General features: G+C 38.6%; 1 protein-coding gene and 1 long non-coding RNA gene across 2 annotated transcripts in view; one reads left to right on the top strand and one right to left on the bottom strand.

Annotated features, from left to right (window-relative positions):
• The window catches only part of LOC121872030 (cytochrome P450 307a1-like), a 7589-nt gene extending 1564 nt beyond the window's left edge, over window positions 1–6025 (bottom strand). The window contains exons 1-6 of the mRNA XM_042374674.1: window positions 5579–6025; window positions 2005–2147; window positions 1532–1885; window positions 1206–1361; window positions 787–934; window positions 1–661 (exon numbers count right to left, since the gene is read on the bottom strand). The exon at window positions 1–661 is cut by the window's left edge and continues 1564 nt beyond it. Of these exons, the coding sequence (XP_042230608.1) occupies window positions 330–661; window positions 787–934; window positions 1206–1361; window positions 1532–1885; window positions 2005–2147; window positions 5579–6002 (1557 nt within the window). The 5' untranslated portion in view covers window positions 6003–6025 and the 3' untranslated portion in view covers window positions 1–329. The remainder of the gene's footprint in view (window positions 662–786; window positions 935–1205; window positions 1362–1531; window positions 1886–2004; window positions 2148–5578) is intronic.
• A 220-nt stretch (window positions 6026–6245) lies between these two features.
• LOC121872031 overlaps window positions 6246–24295 on the top strand; it is a 69878-nt gene continuing 51828 nt past the window's right edge. The window contains exons 1-2 of the long non-coding RNA XR_006090007.1: window positions 6246–6284; window positions 20005–20060. This is a non-coding gene — a long non-coding RNA (uncharacterized LOC121872031). The remainder of the gene's footprint in view (window positions 6285–20004; window positions 20061–24295) is intronic.

Below are 24295 nucleotides of genomic sequence, written 5' to 3'. Positions count from 1 at the left end.
ACCTTACAAAGAAATTTCATCCTATCTTAAATGACAAATACTAATACAGTATACTGTATAGTTCTTCCAATTATTAATATTATGGAGGACGTCTTGAAACATCGTCCACCCATAAAGATGAACAGCCTTTGTTATGGTCAGTGTTTAATGGTGAGGCGTTTTATCGATAAATATTAAAAAAATAATTACTGAATCTCAACCAAATAAAATTATCTTATAAAATTTTATAATTTTATCAGAACAAATATAATTTATCCCCAAACTTGTTTTTAGACATACATGTATTTTTCTCCTTAAATTGAATTGGTTGTTTAAAACTGTATGCACGTTCACTTACGTTCCGTAAATACAAGATCATAAGCATCCCAAGGTACGGAAATCTTTCCTCTGGGGAGGTCGGGCTTGACACCCTCTGGTAAGGAGATGTCGTATCTCTGGAGTAGTGTGGTGATGACGATGAAGGTGATGTTGCTGACCACTTTAGATCCTACGCAGGCTCGCTTGCCGGTGCTGAAGGGGATAAAGTGAGCTGGCTTTTTCAGGCAACCGTCTACGATGAATCTTTCGGGCTTAAATTTTTGGGGTTCGTCCCATAGGTCAGGAGAGCTGTTCATTTCGTAGTTGTTCACTATAACCATCGACCCTTTCTCAACGAAGAAACCTGTAAATAAAAGAAAGAAATTCTTAGGAAGTGTGTCATAATGTATGAAGCAATTTGGTAATGCAAAGAAAATCTAAATATAATCGAAATATTATGTTAATATTTCATCCTTTGTGATAACTCACCTCCAATAGTTGCGTCTTCAGTTGCTACATGTGGTACGATGGGAGATGACGTGAGCCTTAACACTTCATAAAGGACAGCTTGACTGTAGAGCATTTCGTGTCTGTTTTCTAGAGTTGGGGCTTTATCCCGTCCAAGCTTGGCGTCAATCTGTCAAGGAAACAATTTGTTTTATTGCTGGCCGGTGTTGAGCGCGAAGTTTTATGAATATTTGTAAAGTTTTGGTTATCGTTGAGTTAAATGACTATTTTTCTTGTGACGTTTTTAAGTAGCAAGCAATAATAAATATATATATATATATATATGTATATATATATATATATATATATATATATATATATATATATATATATATATATATATATATATATATATATATATATATATATATATATATATATATCAACAAAATAAGACTCACCTCAGACCGAAGGGAGGTGACAACGTTGGGGTGCTGAAGGATGTATCCCAAGAACCTCATGACAATGTTGCCGATGGCCGATGATCCGCCCAGGAGGTCCTCCACGATGTACAAGATGGTCTGCCAGTCCCACTGCTCCTCTTGGTTGTTTTCATTCTGAAGAAAGAAGTAGACATTTTTAAGTATTTCATTAACAAAGTTACTACATGTTATGCTGAGCACTAATGGTGTTAAGTATATAGGCGTCAGACACACTAAGTTTATAACAATCATGAATTATGGTCTCCTCAGAACAGTGGGAATGTCAGAAAGGATTTATAACTTACCAGGAGATTTGAGAAGCAGGCATCGACAAGGTCCGTGATATTCTTTGGGTTTTGCTGTAGGTTGTGGTATTTCTCTCTGCAGATGTTGTCCAGGATATACTTTCTGATGTCTGCGGTTTTGGATTTAATCTTGTTCAAGTATGAACCGAAGAAGGGAATAAGGGATGGCAAGAAGTCTGTGGGATGCCCGTTGTTGATATCATTGAAAATGAAATCGAAATTCTTTACAAGTTCTTGGAATTTCGCCTCGTTGTAATCAAACTTCTTGGAGCACATGTAGCCACAGAAGATGTTCATAGCACAGTACGATAACAATTCCTTGGCATTGAATGGTGTATTCAGTTTCTGGTCAATCTGAAGGGGAGAAATAAAGACAAATTTAGTTTTTGTAATTGTTTTAGATTTACTAACAAATCAAGACAGTTTCTCAGCCAACATCTTATTAGTCATTAAGAGCATTGTGGAATACTAACCTCTTTTGTGAGCACGGGCATTTCGGAAGTCACATTTTCTTCAAAGGTCTTGAAGCAGGTATCGTTCCCGCGGAACATAAGGAAGGAGCGAGCCAGAGTTATGCGTTTCTTCTGGTGCTGACTCCAGTCACAGAGAGCAAGAGCTGTTGGAGAAAGAAGAACTTTTGTTATCAACAATGTTCACACTATTTTCTTGGAGGGTTCAAAATACGTGGTAAATTATCGACTATTAGAGCTTCTGAAAATACTTAGGATACTTTTCTCATATATTATAAAGCTGTTACAAAGTGATGGATGTAATAATACCCTAAGTCAAGAGGTTCATATTGTAATTCCAGTCCACTGTGAAAGAAGACAATCCTAAAGGAACTGCATGTATTGTATACTTAATTTTTGGTTGCAATAACTGGTTTAGTGAAATCGTATCAAGTGTCTTTAATAAAAAAACAATTGAAAACTTCACCGCTATTGCTGAAGGGAGAAAGGCCCAAACGTTTAAGTCTGAAGTTTGTCAATAAAACGGAAATTGGTAAAATAGAAAATAACAGTCACGTTCAAATGCCTCGCAAACTCGTATATAACAGGTATTGTCTAAGAATAGCCGGTGCGGTTATAGGGCCGTGACGCATCGCCCATCTCCCGCCCATCTCTCACAGCTGTATCGCACCGAGACATCTCTCCCCTCCCTCTGACCTTGAGTCTCATTACCAATGTCACCATACCGGATCCCCGGTAACGATGGTCCTCGAGAATCTCCCCGCCCCTTGTCCTTGGGAGGTAGGGGGAGGGGGTCTTGCTCCCTTAATCCCCTATCATTTCCCCCACTTCACTTGTCCGTCTGTCTGTCCTTCTGCGTAACCCAGCTCACCTAGGCACTCCATGCGGCAGCCCGCCATGAGTCCTTTGTCCCGTCTACTTAGTTTTACGACACATGCTATGTATCGTGTCGTATATGAAATCCGCCGACGGGACAATGGGGGAGGGGGGAGGCTGATTTAATCTTAATGTGAAATACCTTAAAAAACAAAACAATCGGGTCGCTTAACTAGTTAGTAAGTTTCTTTCAATTCTAGTTATCTTTTGCACTGAAAGGTGGTTTTCGTCGGTGTATAAATGCTCACTAAAACTCAAGTCAACTGAGTAAGATTTATCCGTTTTAAATTTTGAGGCGAGGCTGAGAGGAGTCAGAGGTGTGCTTGTTGCTAGGAAGCCCCACCTCACCCCCACCTCACCCCCTTTCTCCCGTCTCCTCCAACGTGTTTCTTGAACAGCATGGACTGGTGGTGCATGAGGACCTCCCAGTAACCGGTAATGTACTTCATGTTTGAATACTTTTTTCACTTCCTATGAGGTGAAATCAGTTTGAATAATCTTCACAGGACAACTAGAAAAATTTGACACTTGTTATACATTGATATCAGTTTTCCTTAATATGCTTATACTCACATAATGAAAAACGAGTTTGTTTGAACGGATTGCGTTTGCCTTTTGTGTAAAAAAAACCAAGTTAAATATAGTTCTCGCCGTAATGCAAAATTATTTTGTTTGAGCGGGTTTGTATTTACTTAAAATATGATCAGATTTTAATTGATATAAAACTGGAGAATTAAAAGTGAAAAATGCTCAACTAAATTAGACAAACAAAAATTGAAGATCTGGGGGGAGTGATAAAGGCGGCTTGTAGACACTAGACGACCTCGAGACTAAGGCGTTCCCGTAGCCATTCATTGTCTGGCAGTGTCTGGAGTGAGACCTTGATAATTTTGTTCTTGCTATTACCATCTTCATATTGGGCAACCATCTTTTTAATTATAGAAATGGTTCTCGTGAAAATATGGTATTAATTGATGAAGGATTAAAATCATCTGGTTTAATATGAGTTCACTCTCTTCGCCATCGTCTCATACATCTTTACTGTTGTCACGGATCGTTCGTGACTTACACCCAGCCTCGGCACTACTGGAGGAGCACCATTACAGATAAAAATAGCTGAAATGTCTGTAACGACACGCATCTGATAACGGTGGACCAGACAAAGTTGAGGTCACCTTGAGGTGTAGGAGCAACCCCCCGCCCTCCCTCCCGCGCCCTGCACCTGCACACTTACACACCTGGCGACACATTTCCCAAGACTTTATTTTGCTTCCCACAACCGCTTTATGATGCCGGGTGTTGATTCTGAATATTTCTCCAACTTGCTTAAATTTATTCTTGTGCTGAATTAAAGACACTTAATTCATCCGATATAACGACTGAATTAAGGTGGGGGAAATGGTTTATATTGCTATAGATCTAATTGTTGTTTTTAATCTACCCATATGAAAGAATGATTATATTTATTGTGGTTTCACCTGTGGATGGACTTGATTGAAAATTAAGTGGATTAAATTAGCAGGTCATGAGATAGAGTCATCTGGCAGGGAAGGAAGCCAAGGTCATCCGCTCCGGCCCACCTGTACCTCACACACAAATACTTCCCGGCGTTGAAAGCGATAGTGATCAATGTAAGCGTCTAACACATTATTACGATTTGAGTTAATAGTTAAACTAAACAGTATATATGGACTTAGTTTAAGATTCATGCTATATTGAGGCTGTTAGATTAAATTGGGTATCTCTTAGCGGGACTATTATAGAAGTACCTTAAGAGAATGACACGGATATCTGAGAGAGTACCTGTATGAAACCCTGTGTAATAAGGGACTATAAAGCAACCGTACCTTATTTTATGCTAAATGTATTGTAACTACAGGGACTAAAATGTATCACGCCAGTGTAAACAAAAACAGTGACCGCTGATGTGGCAACACCTCAAAATCAGGTTTTGCCCCGCCTCTCATTGAAACTTTACACTCAACGTTGTACAAATGTTCGTCCAAGTATCTATTTAGGTGAAACATTTTACCTTTAAATGAATTATGTATGATATTTAAAAACAAACCAGATATCCTTTCGATTTTAAGTGTTCATTGAGATATGCAGTTGGTTGAAGCGAACAAGAGACATGATTTAATATCTTATAGGTAAGTTGTGTATATTGAGGCAAACTCACTGTGAGCGTTAGGATGTGGGGGGCTGACTTGAGTAACGGTGTCAAGCCGGTGATTGGACTACCTGATTATTTAAAAGAAAGTGAAATCCATATAACAGTTAAACTCCGAAATCATCTATTGACTTCCTCTCTCCAAGCAGTTCACAAGTCACTTAGTTTAGAGAACACTACACTGATGAGAGCCATGCATGAGCAACAAACCGTAGCTCGTGGTGTTCAAGGTCAAGGGTACCGACAGATTGAGACAAAAACAAATCTGGTATTTCCGAAACACTTCCTGTAAATAGTTGAGGGGAAGAGTTAGCGCTGTTGCCTAGTTATTGAACAAAAGAAAGAGAACGGGAAACTTTTATGCTAATCACACTCTTCTGACGCAGAGTAGCATAATGTGACTTTGTCTTTTAGCTCTTTAAGCAGTCTGGTTGGTGGAGGATATTGCACTTAACTACAACAAACCGTTAGCAAGGATAAATTATGCCGTCAACAGGGTTTATAAGTTTGGATAAAAGAGAATATACTTACAAAGTTGGCGGTTGCCACCGAAGTATAATCCGAATCGTGGGATGTCCGGGCGAGCGTCGAACTGGCTAGCCTTGGTGATGAGAACTTCCTTGATCGTCTCGTATGTGCCGACGACTACGGAGGGGCAACTGCCCATTAAGAGAGAGTAGACTGGTCCATACTTGTTTCCTAGAGCAGTGAAGCCTTCATAAGGACAGGCATCATATTTAAAAAGGTTATGCAAGTTGCCGATAAAGGGTATTGGAGTCGGTCCGGGTGGTGATGATGGTCTCGCGATCTCCAGGTCGTCACTACTCTGTGGTTTTAAAGATGTTTGGTCAAACTGCTGCTGCTTTCTTCGTCGCCGAATGGTCTCTTGTACGGCCACAGCCACCAAAACCATCATCATCAACAAGATAGTTGCGGGAGCCAAAACGAAGACCATCTTTGCGAGCAGTTCTGAACCTGAGCAGTGACTGACAATGTTCCTCGGGTTTCCTGCCATATTTATACACAACACACGGCTACGGTGTTAAACAAGGCGGTGTCTAAGGGTACCTTATGAAGTTCTGTTATAAAGGGGTGGGGAGGGGGAGGTGAACTGTGCGTCGTTGATTGGCCAGCGGAGCTAGTAGGCGGGGACTAAAAGAAGACGTCCTGGCCGACCCCAGCAGGTAACACTCAGAGGAGGGCCGCGGCGTCACTTACACGCCGCGGCCAGCCTCAGGTGAGTCCACCACTAGTCTAACTTGGATTCATCATCATCGACCAAATATTATTAATTATTATTTTCTGTCATTTAATACTACCATACATATTGTTTACTACCTCTACCACCCCCGCCCCCCACCTGTGACGTCCATCCTGTGCTCCCTTACTCTAGTTTTCTTTTCCTCATTCCGTTGTAGATGGGGATGAGCACACACACTCACCTCCCATTGTAATTTTGACCTCGGTGAATGAAAATTTATGTTCTTATAAATAGTTCTTATCAACATGGATATTTCACACCGTACACGATAAGCTTGTTTATCTTGGCTTACGTCCTCGTTTTAACTTGGCTCACCAGCGTCAATCCCATCAAAGCAATGCCCATGGTTCTGTTGCGTACTGAACATTTCTAAAGCAGCAACAGCGTGTCCACAGTATCGTTTGAGTGTACTCTGTTGTTTTATTTTTGTATTTGATATATTTTTCCAGGACATATAAAGTTAAACTTTTGTTGACGTCTCCCCAGATGTTGTGTTGATATAACGATTATTGGACTCTGGTTACTAACATCTGTTCCCAGTACCTTTTGTTATTACACCATTAAATTATGCTTAACATACTGGTAAAGAGATATGTCAACTAAGAGCCGCGTGAATGATTACTGCCCATTAGTCTTGGTATTATTCATCCTTAGAGGGCAGCATATATAGATCCTACATCATATAGTCATACAGTTTTATTAAAAAAAAGTAGTGCACGAAGTAAATTATTTCATCCAGTATGATAGACCGTTCATTAAATACTCTGTTGTATAGGTACGGTGCCCTTAATATTTGCAGCGTTTTAGATAGCTTGAAATTACGCCTGAGGCTTCTCTTGTTATTTACTATCAACATTGAGTTTTAAATACACGCCATAGCCGCGCGCGTCAGATTAATAGGAGGCGCGATTTTTGCTGACAAAAGGTAGTCATATAGCCCTTAACTTACCCTTTTACATATAACTCATGCCATATTATTGTAAACACACACACACACACACACACATGGGCAGTATTTCTATATGCAACCATACGCACTCTAAGACACGAATAATTTCCGTACATAAATCTGCACACATACACATTTGCATGTCGGTGTGTACATACAAGCTAAAACATATACGCCTGTACATACATACTGTACACAATAGCACAAAAACATTCACTTACACAAAAATGCTTACACACTCATAGACTAACACTCACGCGCAAGCAAACACACTCCATACAAACGTAACAAACATGCATGCACACATGTAAATTTAGAAAGGTAACATACAAGCATACGCTCGTATACACACACACACACACATCCGCTCTAATGGTAACGCGGACCGTTACCATAGCAGGTAATAACTAAATATCGAAAGAGTGATGCTGTCATCATTTTCTGTAAACACCGAAAACTGTGTGTTGTCATGGCAACACTATAAATTTTGGCATGATTTGCAACAATGGGTTATCATATGAAGTTTGTCACATGTTGATTAAGTCTATCATGTTTGGTGTTCATCCTCAAGTCTGTTCTTAAGATATTCCTGGAAGGACACACAAACATGGCCGAGTACAGTACCCCGCCGCTCGGGGTACCAAGAGAAGTTATGGGGAAGGTTTGTTTAGTAGTGGAAATAAATCTACGGTCATCGCTGCTCACATTTCACCCACTCTTCTGTTATAATTTTAAATTGCCTTCAGATCTTTGGCCATTTGCAATGAGTATATTACTCGGTTCGGTGCCCTCGGTAATGATTCATGAAGCTTGCTGGTGAAAACCGTTGGTTAGTCAATATTTTTTGCTATTTAGTCCGGCAGCCGAGTGCTCATCATTCGCTTAAAATAACAGTGAATCCCTCAAATGCATGTCAACTTAAGTCAAAATATGATCTCTGTGACTTAAGGTAAAAGAGGTTGAATCATAATTAATATTTACTGTAGCGCACTTATATTATCGTGGAATAAGACGCTGTACTCAACCATGACCAAAATTCCATTCTTGTCCATTTAGTTCACCCCTGAGCGTCCTGTTTTATGTACACACGAAGGCGGGTAAAAAAAGCTCATTTTCTCCAACTGTCGAAAGGTTTACAGATATCATCAGTAAGATTCTTAAATTACGTGGTCTTGGCGTTATAAATGAATGTACAAGAAAACATGGCCAATTTAACTGCACCCCCTCCGCCGCTGACATGGTATTGATGTTCTGTATGGGGTATCCATTTCCCTAAGTTCCTTTTTATTATAATATTCGGAAACACCATTTTGGTCGGACGAACTGAACGGATCCGATTTCTAAGTCTCCGCTCAATATCGACGAGCGGGGACTAAAGTAAAAAGAGACCAAGACTTCAAAAGCATGTTGATTCCGCTGGTTACCTGACTTAATTTACAATATGCTACTATACATTTACAACTATTTAAGAGAAATTCGTAAAACCCTTAAAAAATAGAATTATCCAGTTATCATCGGCAATAGGTTGTGGAAGGTAAAATAGAAAAAAAAACTTCTTATGACTAATTGTGGTTAATTTCGATACTTACTGAGTTCATATATCAACAGGGAATATGTTCACACCGTATAGTTGAGTATACCTTTGAACACACACATGAAAACGGTAAGTCGAAGGTCACTAAAGCTGGAGCACGTGATCATTATCCATGAAAGCCTAATTGAATAATCAATCATTGTTCTGTAGATTTTTTATCAATTAATTACATCTAAATGGTGGCTGTATGTACTCAAAATACAAATCTTAAATTAAATGAAATATAAACCTCACTAACTTCACCTGACCTGTCCTATCTTAATTAACCTGGCGTATTGTTGGTATGCGAGCACACCTGACCAGCGGAATGCAGTGCGACATCTGAAAAGGCTGGCGTTGAGTCGTGAAATCTGACGGTACAGCACCTAATGTTACATACTGTTTTGTGTACTATGTAATGGCTTTACTGTAAATAGATATATAGATAGATAGATCGTTTGGTTACGATTGTACACGTTGTCTTAGAGAAAGAATAAATCCATTAACTGGGATAATTTCCAATAATTAACGGAAATATAAGCAAAACGTTATCCCTTCTTGGTAATAAAGTTAGATGCGTTTTAAGGCTCAGTTGGATGATTGACCCTCTCACACACTCGAGGTATTCAATACATGGAAGCACTTACCATAATCCAGTTGGCCTCGGTCGTCCCTCGCAGCGAATAATAGGACTAAAAAGTCAGTTCTAATAGTAGCCAGCAGTATATCTATACCCTCGCTAGCTTAACCCTTTGGCTGCTGGAGGTTTCCCTAAACTGAATAAAATCTTTTGGCGGCCAGAATATAATAAAGATGTGCTGGAATCGCATCAAAGGGCTTAAACACACTGACCATTCCTGCAGATATTGTATACCTCGCCTTTATTCATCTGTGTTTGGTATGTAATGCCAGGCCGGTGTGGTTGTGCCCAGGAGCGACTAGTAAATTCCATGGTGTGCGTGGTAAGATTAGCTTGAACTAGTTAACGTACTTTATCAAACATATTCCCACACTGTATCACAAACTTACTTCTTTATGCATCTGAGAAATAATTGGTGATTTTTGGTGTTAGAATAGTTTGTAAACATTCGTAATCTCTTGTTATAAATACAGTAAATGACGGTTCACATGCAGGCTCGCCACGAAATTCTTTTCCAAATAGCCAACCTTTTGCTTTAGGGAGGACGGCTTGGTTGACTATCATCCGGACGTCGTTGGTTGTGTCCCACTATGTTGCAAAAGGTGACGACGACGTACCTTAGGTCTGACGTCAAACGATCTTCCTCTTCCAGCATATTTCACTACAGTACAAATGCACTTACTCACTACAGCACAAAGAGACTTCAGACTTACACAGTACGGAATCACTTGACTTATTACAATATAAAGACACTTAGACTCATTACATTACGATAAGACTTAAGACTCTAGTGTGTAAGGCCACTATAACGCGAAGAAACGTTTTATTTTTTACCGTCTCAAGCCTCATCTCCCTGTACAGTGTAAGTTGACCACAACCGAGAGTCAATAAACTATCCGTATCCACTGTCATTAATTCATCCTTACTCATCCTTACAACACGGTCCCGAATATATACCGTGTCTGGTCTACTCCTGTCGCTTAACACAAGTAGTACCTGTTTAACCTTTTCATTATAAATCAGCAGTAGGTAAAAACAAGTCTGGAAATTTCTAGTTAATGGAATCGTGTCGCTTTTGTATCTGCATTTGCACAGTATCCAGGTTTTACGGTTTTACAGGTGTACAGGTGTGTGTGTGTGTGTGTGTCATAAATGCCACATATTCTCAAAAATAAAAAATGAAGTAATTCCAGAGATACAGTTTCATAACAAAAATACGCATACCAAGCACACATTAATAAAGATTCTGTTGTTATTTTTTCCGTTTCTATTTTGATATTATTTTCTTTTACACTGGAACGAATAGAGTGATGTATAAAATGTGTTTCAAGTAAGATAAAGAAAAAAACGCGTTTGTAAGTTTTTTTTTTATTTAAGGCAAAATCATTAGTTTTCTGGTATATTTTTTGACATGAAACAAATTTTAAATCACATGACAATAGTTTGAAAAAGAAAAAGATTTATAAACATGATATTGTTGAATCAATGACTGATGCCTCAGGCGCCTGGCCACATGTTCAGAGTTGGCACGATACTGTGTTTGTGGCGTTAAGATAAAAGCTTTTTCCCTGATGTTAAACAGTTCTGAGATTTGAAACAACATTGCTGAACATGTCTTGCATATATTTTAGGTTATTTTGTAGTTCTTTATTTTGAATTGCACAAGAGAGTGTCTTTTATATAAAGTCATTTTACAGTGTTTTTGAATCATATAAGGAATACTTCGTGTCCTATTGGGGTTACTTTATAACTTTGCGTTTTTATTATATATGCAGCAAAATGTATGTCGTGTACTGTTAAGGGATAAGGCTCTGCTAAGACATCTTCACTGGTACTCAATAGCTGCGATTTTGAGGCATTCATATTTATTGATAGTGTGTGGAATGGCGCCCCTAGATATACCACACTGGACCACTATAGGCTGCCGCGCTCCACGATGTAAGGATTATGTTTAACACACACTATTCTTATTGGGATTCTATCCTGATTTTTATTGCATGTATCAAATTAATGTTCCTTACTCTTGTAGCAGAAAATAACTACCATGTGTTGTCTCACGCACATGGCCGCTGAAATATGCGATGATTTAACGTAGATTTCAAGCATTATGCCAAGATATTTAAGTTCAAGCAGCCTGATGAAAATAAAATTGCCGTTGACCCGTCACCGTAAACGTGAATCTGCAATTGAAATACTTATATGATGTTTTTCACTATTTTATCGGCCTTGTAACTGGAAAATTAATTGCTACTGAATATATTATGAAAAATTATTTCCCTCTGCAACTGGATTTATTTCTTAACCCGCCCGCTGGACTGGATTTTTCCAATGATCTGAAGGATTATGTCTGTGTCACTCGGGTGTAAACGAAACAATAGGTACTTCTGCTTCGAGGAATTTCTAGCAAAAAAGCGCGCAACAAAGTAATGAAAAGTCCAGCAATATTAAACAAAAATAAGAGATAGAACACTAGCAAGAAATAGTTTGGTTCTTAAGTCGTTATTACTTGAAAATTTTTTGAAAGTATCAGAAATAATTATCTAATTACTATATTAAACTATTTATACTTCACTTCTTCCTTATTTTTGTCTTTGTTTTATTTTAATACAAATGTCAGTTTAAATATATTAAAATTGGTAGAATAAAACTATCACTGAATCGTAAATACTAGCGAAGTCATGAACTATATACTTTAAAAAATCTGTTGTACATAAATTATTAAAATCTACGAAACCATTAACAAATTTATAGCTCCTGTAAATCATTAAAGAAACAAGTCACTACAGGAAATACAAGCTGTGAGAAGAATATTTTTCCTACTGCCACTTAAATGAAAAAAAGTAAATAAAAAAATATCCAGGAATATAAACGCGCCGAGCTGTTGATAGATGAAACTAAACGATGTTCATAAATGATTACCATAAAACAGTATGCTCTCGTGTTTTAATCAGGGTAACCATTTATGGACACCCTGTATATCTAGTTATATAGTTCTATTGTCTAGATTATTATTATTATTATTATTATTATTATTATTATTATTATTATTATTATTATTATTATTATTGATTTTTTTTGTTTTTTAAGTTTTGTGTTGAGTGTAAAAAGTGCTTGAATTTTCAATCGATATTACGAGTATAGAAAAAATATTTTCCCGATTTAAGTCTACGTGTGTTCGTGTAAATTTCTCATAATAATTATAACATGGCTCGCGGTAATTCACTGTCAGGATGGTCAGGACTTTTGAAATAACCATATAACTTTTTGAACGATAGGAGGATATCACATAAGGAAGAGTAATATCAAATTCCCATACTCTATTACGCATACCAGGACCCTATTCATAGTTTATTACGCGCGCAACCATCTCAGTAGACATTCTAAATTTGACGAATGTTTTAACGTGAATAAGTTTGTGTACAGTCTGTGTATATAAGAAAGGGGGAATGTGCATGGAGGGGTTGAAGGGGGATAGAAACAGGTTGAAGTGAAAAAAACTGCAAATAGAAATTACTCACTTCTTTTCTCATCTCTGGTAGAACTAGGTGTGTAGTTAACTTTAATATGTTTCTTTGGTCAATATTGAATTGAAAATGTTTATACATTCATGCTTTGCTTTGGTCAACCAATTGTTTTCTTATGTCACAATAAATGTTTCTTTTCTAAAAACATTTTTGTTTTACTATCACAACAGACTAATTTTTTCTTCCATAGTCATTTGTTTTTATCTTTTACAAACAGATTATTTACTTATGTCACAACAAATTGTTTTCGTCACAAAAAATATTTTCTTATCACGACATACTGTCCTGTCATAGTGATTTTTTTCTTTTCTTTTTCGCTAAAATTATATAATGGATGTGTCTTTGGTATCAGTATATATATTTCATCCGTATCTACCAACCATTGAATAAAGTATTCATTTTCATCTACCAAAGCACTCAGTATTCATTCGTATCTACCAACCACTGAGTAGAGTATTCATTCGTATCTACACAACCACTGAGTAGAGTATTCATTCGTATCTACCAACCACTGAGTAGAGTATTCATTCGTATCTACCAACCACTGAGTAGAGTATTCATTCGTATCTACCAACCACTGAGTAGAGTATTCGTTCGTATCTACACACTGAGTAGAGTATTCATTCGTATCTACCTACCAAAGCACTGAGTAGAGTATTCATTCGTATCTACCAACCACTGAGTAGAGTATTCATTCGTATCTACCAAAGCACTGAGTAGAGTATTCATTCGTATCTACCAAAGCACTGAGTAGAGTATTCATTCGTATCTACCAACCACTGAGTAGAGTATTCATTCGTATCTACCAAAGCACTGAGTAGAGTATTCATTCGTATCTACCAACCACTGAGTAGAGTATTCATTCGTATCTACCAACCACTGAGTAGAGTATTCATTCGTATCTACCAACCACTGAGTAGAGTATTCATTCGTATCTACCAAAGCACTGAGTAGAGTATTCATTCGTATCTACCAAAGCACTAAGTAGAGTATTTATTCGTATCTACCAACCACGCAACACTATGTTCTTTTAATGATTTCTTTTAAGAACATTGTACATAAATTAACAAGAAGTTTCATCACTGTGGCTTTACTACACTAATCGTTCATCAATGTAACTTCTCATTGTAAAGTGTTTCATTGTAAAACACAAACACACAAATAAAACTCATTATATTTATTAATTTCAATCACATATTAAAATTCGTGTTACGTTCTGCACTTTCACAGCAATCAGTTCTTTTCATCGTCAACAAACTTTCACCGTTGAAGTTTAGTTTCCATCATATTTTAAGTTTGTTATACATTAACATGTTATTTAAACTTTTGTATCACATTAACATCAGATACTGTTCACTGGTCACAAACTTTTCTTCGCACACACGCACGAGATTCACTTCCCACATAGTCACCGCTGTTATTGTTTCGTTAAAGAAGTTCCATTGGTACTGTCATGTTATTGTGGACAAAAGCATGATAATTCCTCTATGTTTAATCACTTATAGAGGAAAAATATAATTTAATGATCATATAACACAAGTAATAGTTATCACTCCACAAGAAATTCCGCAAGGACAGACGAAGCCATTTTCACTTTCCATCTCTTGCTGATGTTGTACACAAGATTCTTTTCCGATCTGATGCCTTGTTGATTGTCGTAATTTATCGGAATGACTCCATTAAGTGTCAATGTTGAACACAGCTCGAATAATTTCCATATAACAGATGAACCGATCAGCGTAATAATTGTGGGTGGCAGGTGTTGGTGGGCGTGATGAGAGCAGGGAGGCGAAGGGTTTCCGTCTTCTCATCAAAGCTTTTGGCGGCAGACTACATTCTGCTTCGCTGTCCCCCCGGGATTTGATAATTGCAACATTTGTATCTTCTCAATCTACTTATTGTTGAGAAAGTTTTATCTGGATTCGGTCAAGGTTCCGTAAGACCCAGAGGGCGTGATGCGCAAGGTGATGGTGGTTACCATTACTGGTTTTCACAACTTCCATTGTTCACGGCTGAGGAGATGCGACACCTGCCAATAAAATGATTGTTAAAGGTTAATGGGACCTCTGTTTGTACATCACTTCCCTTCTCGAACGTAAACCCCAGATTATTCTCTATGTTGTATTAATTTATGTCAGGAAGCCTTATTTCGAATTTGATATTCTCATAACTCATTCAATAATTCACCTCCGTTTGTCGAGGAATTATATATTTTTTTGCATTTTTTTGTCGTGTTCGCCTTTTGAATTACACCAGGTAGGAAACAAACCTAGAATAAGCATTAACAGCAATATTAATAACAAATTTCTACAGACTAACACGTCTTGTAATAAGGGAAACGTTATATTATTTACTATGAAAAAGAATCCTGCAGAAAGAAAGGCTCCCACCTGAGGTGTTATTGACTGCAGGGTGTTATTGGTATCATAAATTTCATTACACATAACAATTACGAGTGTTCATTGTCTTACTTTATCTCAACAGCTCTTAGTAATCGGGACCGTAATATAATCTGCATATATATATATATATATCTGATACGACGTTGGCTAACAAGCAATAGTGAATCCCAGGCACAGTATTTACAGACGCTGTGTAACTACATACTCTCGGTTGTCAGCACTTCGCCACTACACGCATTTTAATTCTTCCTTTTTAGTTTATAATCAAAACTTCTTTATATTTATCTTTTAGAGAAGGTTTCTAGTTCGTTCATAGTAAAGATATAAAGCTAATACTTTTCAAAACTGACTCGCCTGGTTATAGTAAAGACATGAAGTATCTATGTTCAGTACGTTTACCGAGAATACCTATAACGATGTGTTATCGTAGTACGGGAGACAACGAGACACCCGTAAACATATACAGTGAGACGCACTCACTTATTTATGCACATAAAGACAAACAGAATTGCACTTAATGTGTCTCCCAGATTCTTATTATCTTCATCAGAACAGAGGCGCATTTGCCAATATATCAAATCTCTTCCATTGTTTTCATTTGTATTATTGAGCAAAGATGTCGAATGCAGTGGGGGTTTCCTCATGTGCCTGATTGTTTACTTGTCAGAGGTTATCGATCGAGATATACATTTCTCGGGGAAAAAAAGAATATTTTTTGACCTTTGCAATCACAAATTTCATCAATTTTTGTGCCGTCGTACCTGGAGGTGAGGGACTTATTGGCTAAGTGGTCTATTGTCAGCTCATGGGCGCGCGCGCTCAGCCGGGATCTGCGTCAAAAATGAACACACGACTACGATTTTCTCTCTCTGCATTATTTTATAGTTTGTGTGCGTATATTTTCTTCGACATCGATAAGATTTTATTGTTAGTACAAGTACATGTATGTGAGTTTAAGAACATATTGATATATCTGTTCTTACTGTGGTAGATGCATGAGTTGCTATTATCATTATTATTATTATTATTATTACTACTACTACTATAATCATATTAGACTTACCTCCCCTTTCCGTGGTTGTTGTAGTTAGGTTGTCGTTAGGTGTCAGTAAGCTGTGCATGGGCATTGTTTATTTGTTAATTAGGTATGTACTGTACTCGTGTGTTTGTGTTTACATAAGCATGTCGACAGGTGCTAAACATAAACAAATAAATTTCCATTTTTCTTATTAACATGATCTTGTTTGCTTTTGGTTATACGTTTGTGTGGAGGTGTGTTTATAGGATTTTCTAACAGTGTCATAAAGTAAAGGAAGAATCACCAACGAAGTACAAAGAGAGGAGGAGGTAAGAATAGCTTCGTGTGGAAGACCATTTATATGATTGGGAAAGTTGAAGAAGTAGAGCCGTCGGTGACAATAGGGATGAAGCGTTCAGATAAGACAGAAATATCTAAGGAGGGTAGAGGGTGACAAGGTAATCTTAATGCCATACTCTGCCAATGACATTTACATATACCAAAGAGCCATTGCGAAAGAGTCACTAGTCTCAACGAGGTGATCAGATGCTGCTGTGAACAGTTCGGGAAAAATCGACTACCTGGTGACAAGGCCTTTTGAATGCCATATAGATGATTTATGAGGAAGCGGTGTGGTTTGCGATGGGAAATTTGTTTGTAGTTAATGCAAGAGTTTTAATGCTTTCAAGTGTTGTTGAGGTTATGACAATGAGTCGATGTTTTGATTAATAAGCATGATGATACTTGTACCTGTTAAAATACTGTGTTTTAGCGGTGAAGATAAGGGTATAAGAATTAGATAAAAAATACAATCAGAATCGCCTTGTGGTTCACTTGCAAGAAATTATTGGAGGTAAACTATTAGGATCACATCTTAAGGCTTCCCTGTGGTTGTATCCCATTAGATTATATGTAAGACATTATAGAAGGACATGTGTTTTGGACCGAATGAGACTCAAACAAACAAAAGAGGGAATAATGTTAACTAAAGACTGAAGAGGAGAGATGGAGCAAAATTGCAGTTCTTTATTCGGCAGGAATGTATAAGTATTATTATTTCTTACTATTTAGTCAGCTGTATCCACACTGCCCCCAAGTAATCCACGCTCTCTTTGTTATTCATAAACTTAAGACTGGTGCCTCGGGTTACACGGGAATAGATAAGCTCCTAGATTCATCCTGCATTAAAATCTTTTACTTAAAAGGCACAGGCAGTATAGCGTTTCTCAAAGACACACATAAGCTGTGTTTTTTTAATCAGCACATAACACTACAACATATCATCTGTTTCTGTCATCAAACAAAGAAGATCCAGTGACTAATTGCTATTTGCACATTATTTAGATGTACACGCCTGAAGCGGCCGTTGAAAGTCAATGGCTTCAGGATTCCTCTTCGCCTCGTTGTCTTTGTGGTTTCAAAGTCAGAGGATTGAAGTTGTGTTTTCTTGTTGAATTCATCGACCACCAAAGGCCATTCAGCTAACAACGCAACTTTCGCTGGATTTAGACACGTATTCTGCCCACCTGAAAAATGGAAGCTGGAAACGCTGGTCCATTTAGATTCGGTCTGTAGAGTTTTACATAGTTTCTTATCATCGGCTGGCAGCTGATAGATAAAGGCGGCGTTCGCCTTGTCGTTGAAACACATTTCGACTCACAGGCGTTTACTCCTAACATTTTAGCGGCAATTAACTGCAGCTAGGTCAGGCAGCTCATGTAAATCAAATGTGATTAAACAAAGATGGCTGAATCGACCACGGGTTCCCGCCACAATGCATTGCAGTAAACAAACAATGGTGTAGTTATGGGATAGTGAACATCCACACACAAGGTCGACGGTACTTGTTGCGTGCACGGACACACATACGTACTTAACCACTCAATCATTTATATTCACATCAAAACACATGCACATCACACACACACGTTTGCACACCCAAACACACATATACACACGCTGCAACACGAGCCTAAAAGAATTACAACTATGTAGACTCTGTAAACTTTACTGTATACGAACGGTTTATTTTGGTGGATCTAGGTTAAGTGAGATCCAGCTTATACTAGATTACACCTGGCAGGTCCTGGGACTCGTGAAAGAAGAGAAAGTGGTTCTCTCTCTCTCTCTCTGTACCACAACATACACACCACGTCCTGAGCGTGGCCACTTGAGGCAGGGTAATGGTGGTCACGTGGCTCACATTGCTAAGGGAAGAGGGGAACTACTATAAAACACGAGCCTTATGTTTTAGAGGATTAGACCCTGAACCGACGTGTTTGTATATGCAGTATCTTTGTTATTATTATTATTATTATTATTATTATTATTATTATTATTATTATTATTATTTATGCCAAAACTAGTACCTCATATCCGACGGAAGCTTTATTTTGACAGGGGAATCTGAAGTTAATAATTTTTGTGAATGCGAGTTTTTTTAATACAATGAAAAAATCTTGATTAATATTAGCGGTGAAAGCGTTGGTTGTTATGTCGTGTTCCCGGTAATCCATCAGTATATTTGTTTTCTCATCATTTTATAAACCTGTTCCTATCATATAATTGACTTTTGATTAGAGACAATGAGATAACTATTATTGCTCATGGTTGACCCTTATAGAGGTCAAAACTAAGGTGTATAAAGATCTACCACCACATTGAAGTTCAGTATAAAAAAAATGTCTTAAATCTCTATGACCTAAATGGTTCAATGGTCAGGGATTCATCTAACACTCACTATACCTTTAAATGTGTGATTAGCGGCATATGATACAATTTTTCTGACCTAGATCGATTGTATGATTTTTCACTGCACCAACATAGCATTTTTCTCATTTAGTAAGGCTGTCGTGGTACTTAAGAAAGGATGGGTGATGAACGAAACGACAAAGCTCGATACACACTCACTATGGAATTTTCACCTGAAGCGATGATAATATGAGGACGATTTGGTGTTATTGAAATGTTATATAGCAATCGGTGAGCTGTAATTTGGACCCCCACTTTCACTTTCATTCGGTATGAGACATGATCCCTAATTTTGGGTATTAATGTTGTTTTCTTACGATTTATCAGTAATCTGTATTTTTTTTAGATTCTTTTGCCTAAGTATCAATACCCAATATGAGGTTGATTTACAGGCCAATATATACGATAATCAATGGCGAATTACCATGTTTTCAGACACATCCCAAGAACCGCGAGAGGCGTTGTTATTTGTGTGTGAACGTGGGATTTACAGTGTAGATGAAACACGATTTTGTAACTTCATCGAACATAATATCACAGCAAAATTGTTAACTCCTCGCTGTCTTTATGAAGTTTTTCACAGCAAAATTTCACACACAACGTATCCATGAGCATCAGATGTGGAGAGGAACACTAATAGCTTGCTTTAATATCCACTCAATCTACTGTAACCATTCACCCGACTTGCTTTCATTAATTTTGTATAATTCTTATTTATTTGTATTTTTTAGTTTGTATGTTGTCTATTTGGATGAGTTTTTAGGTGTATGACAGTGTGATATATATTGTGGAAGTAGTTACTGTATAAAATTTACAGAATATTTGTATTTTTTTGACAGATTTTGTGTTTAGTGGCATCCTGAAGCTGTTTGACGGTGCCTGGGGACAGCTGCTGGTGAGTGTTATTTGTTAAAATTTTTCTTCACGGTTTTATGTTTTTAACCTTAGTATATGGAACGGTCTACCAGCCCAAACTGTGGAATCAAAAACAGTACTGGGGTTCAAAATAGCCCTTGACAAAATTATCAAGAACAATGGAGGGATCCTACACAGGCCACTGGCCACCGTTAGTGACGGCCATTAGGTAAATAATGGTACAGTAAATATAATCGTTTGAGTAATTTTAGAGCATAATTATAACTATACTCTGACTCTATGTGTGTGTGTGTGTGTATGTGTGTTTGTATTGAGCTGTTATCAGCTTACTGTTGGATGCAACCATCGCCAGGGAGTGGCCCAATGAGCGCCGAGTAGTACCCAGTCCATCTTGACGAGTCACCCCTGCGAATGGCAATGTTTTCTTACGGACGGGCGGCAACCTTAACTGTTAACTAATCATTTCCCCACTAGCCGCTCGGGTGGCTGGTCTGGTCTTTGTTACTTTGTTATGACTTTTATTGTCCAATTCCTGACAGTGATGAGAGATTAACGAGTTGCCGCTCTACCACCAAAACCCCAAACGATGCTTACCTTCACCGATTATGGACGAGTTCAAATTAAGACCTAGATCTAATGCACCTAAAAACCGGAATGAGATTTAATAGTTAAAATCCGGACCCCGATTTAATACAGCTGAAAGTTGTGGGAACATAACAATAGAAAAGTGAGAGGGTAGTCTTGGTGTGAGATACAGCACAGCCACAGGGGTACCACTGGGCATTGTGGGGTGGCCATCCATGGGTAACACTCACCCCTGAACCCGTGATCCCCGTTTCACGTGACGCTGTGGCACTCACCCACCAGCCCTCTCTCCCCTCCCCTCTCCTCATCTCTCCCACTCTCGTGATGTGTGCTCTGATAACTCAACCGTTATGTGACGTGTCCTCCCCTTAGCCCCCCCAAACAGTTATTTTAGCCTCTAATGTAAATGTATGTGTCCTATACTAAGTGGTTCAGCCAGACAGCGAGGAGGCCATTGTTAAAGACACCCAAGGGAAAGAAAAACAATCACCATGGGAAGAATGTTTTATCTTCATTTTTTTTCCTGAATTGTCATAAAGCGGACTGTTAACTCGTCCCGTATATATATCCCCCACCACCTCATGTTAGTAAATCACACGAACACGATTTCTTTACGCTGTCTGTGATGAAAAGGCTGATTGAACTTATCGGTAGATGACTTTGAGGTGGTTTATTTGTAAGAGATGAACTACAAGTGTTACAAGAACTGGGGTAAGGGAAGACAGCAGCTCGACTCTGTAACTGGACGAAAGCTTGCACTCTCTACCGGATTCGGCCATTGTGTTGTTTGTGCTTTTGACCTCCAGGTTGGGGCACCTTGAGCATGACCTTATACAGTACACTCGTGACTTGTGTGTACAGCACGTGTGACACTCAGGTCTCGTGCCGGCCCTCCCTCAACACTGTCTACTACTACTACTACTACTATTACTACTATCTCATGCTTACTAACAACACCTTTACCTATTTCTGCCCACCATCTCTACTACTACCCATCACTACCACTATCCATCACTATCACTACCACTATCCATCACTATCACTACCACTACCCATCACTACCACTATCCATCACTATCACTACCACTACCCATCACTACCACTACCCATCACTACCACTATCCATCACTATCACTACCACTACCCATCACTACCACTATCCATCACTATCCTACCACTACCCATCACTACCTATCACTATCACTATCCATCACTACCACTATACCATCACTACCACTATCCATCATATCACTATCCATCCCTGCCACTACCCATCCTACCACTACCCCATCACTACCACTATCCATCACTATCTTTATCCATCACTACCATATACCATCACTACCACTATACCATCACTACACTATCCATCACTATCACTATCCATCACCACCACTACCATCACTGCCACTATCCATCACTACCACTATCCATCACTATCACTATCGATCACTACTGCTATACCATCACTACCACTATACCATCACTACCACTATACCATCACTACCGCTATCCATCACTACCACTACACCATCACTATCACTATCCATCACTATCACTATCCATCACTATCACTATCCATCACTACCACTACACCATCACTACCACTATCCATCACTACCACTATCCATCACTACCACTATCCATCACTACCACTATCCATCACCACCACTACCCATCACTACCACTACCCATCACCACCACACTACCCATCACCACCACTACTATAGTATTTCCACGCTTACCTAGCCCATAAGCCACGCCTCTCTTCTATACTAATAGCTGATTTTTTAAAATACCTCAACTATCAAAATGCAAATCATTTCAAGGCATTAGCACTTCAGAGAGGATGTTAGAAAAATTTAAATATTTACCATAAAAGGTCGAAATAAATACCCTCTTACATACGTGCAGTCGAGGGGGTGGGGGAATTCGAGAGAACATCTCAGGGGACCCAATCAACTATTTGTAGCTATAGACGAGGGGCGGGGCTTACGGGCCAGGTTAGCTTGGAAAGGATTATAGTTTGCACATAATTATCAGTTGCTGGAGCCATTAAAACAAGTGACCTTAAGAATAGTAATACTCGCTACCTGACATTTGTATTTTCCTGCATTAACTGTGATTTCAAGTGGACAGGTTACTTTGAAAGGATGGCATAGGGGCATATTTCAGGTATTTTGGCATTATTGGCCTTAGAATGATTGTGTTGTACATTCGTTTTTGATGGTTACTTTTTGTGATAGTATCTGGTACTCAGTGTTCAGTGATACCGATGATATATATTGATTCGTGTGCGTGTGTGTGTGTGTGTGTGTGTGTGTGTGTTGTACAGTATAGTGGAACAAACACGAGAGAACCACTGAGCTACACAACGTTCCTTCCAGCTCTCATGACCCAAAAAGGACGAAAGAGAAAGGCAAGAGAAAAACGCGACGCCTTTTTTTTCCCCCTAAGACTGACGCATTTTTTGAAGTAGTGCCACTTGCGTAAGCAGATATCTTCTTGACTGTTATTATGTGCCAGTCTCCCTCCTTTTCTCAGAGCCAGTCCTTGCACTTGGTTCTCTTCCAGCTCGTAGAATCATCGTGTGTATAATATGCTTAGGGAGTTATCTAGGTCATGCATGATTGTAAGTTCATCATCACGAGTCATTGCAAGTGATAACAAGCCGATGTTAATATTCCCAAGATGTCATTATCAGTAAATATTTCAAGACTTCTCCCGCTAAGTTCAGAGTGGCGGGAAACAAGAACAAGTACGTACTCATGTTCTCACTGCTGTAATAGATGTTTTCCGCTATGGTACTTCCCTTTCACAACAAGGCTTCAAATTCCCTGTTGCTTCGTTTAAGTCATCAACAGCCATCAACAGCACGTTCTTCCGCTCATTTACACACACTGCTATTCTATCCCTTCTCCTTAGGCTTCCCTGTACCCCCTGCCATCTACCACGGAATTATAAATGTTCATATCTTTCGCTTCCTGTTGTCTTATCGGGTTTGCACCACCTGGGCAGACTGTTCCTCTCTTCTTCACATTTTTTTTCACTTCCTCGTTTCATTATTTTTTTATTCTTTATTTTCCGCCTACCTTTTGCTACATATTTTGGTCCCAAATTGCTCTCCTCCTGCGTCCAGTCCATGATGCACACCTGAGACGTAAACTCTTCGAAAACTGTTGTGAAAATCTAAGGTTAAAGTCCTCCTATTTTGAGGGAAGAAAATACGTAGTAAAGTCTTTTGAAAAGTTGTTGAGGTGAAGTTTAGTCCAGGAGGCGGAGATGGATTCGAGAAACTGACCCATTGACCGATGGTAAAGGCTAAATGAAGAGGGTGAAGAATCTTTATGGTTAGGTTAGGGTTGCGTAGGTTTAGCTGGGTTAGGTTAGGTAAGGTTAGGTTATGTTACACGAGAAAGGTGAGGAAATATGAGAGTCAGTTAGGAAAGAGTGAGATATAGAGTAAGTACAGTAGTAAAACGGATTGGGTAACACAAGGGAGATGAAGAGATGAGAGATTAAGGAAGGAAGAGGGAAAGGTTATTGTTGTTGTTGATGAAATGGATTAGGTAATGCAAGGAAAGGGACGAGAGAATACTATGGACTGGATAGGTTAGGTTAGGTTAGGTTAGGCAACAAAAGATAGACGAAAAATGGAGAGAGAAAGAG

Source organism: Homarus americanus, unplaced genomic scaffold (genome assembly GCF_018991925.1).
Source record: "Homarus americanus isolate GMGI-L3 unplaced genomic scaffold, GMGI_Hamer_2.0 scaffold51476, whole genome shotgun sequence".
NCBI classification, from domain to species: domain Eukaryota; kingdom Metazoa; phylum Arthropoda; class Malacostraca; order Decapoda; family Nephropidae; genus Homarus; species Homarus americanus.
Note: the sequence above shows the minus strand (reverse complement) of the source record. Positions and strands in the feature narration are given on the sequence as shown.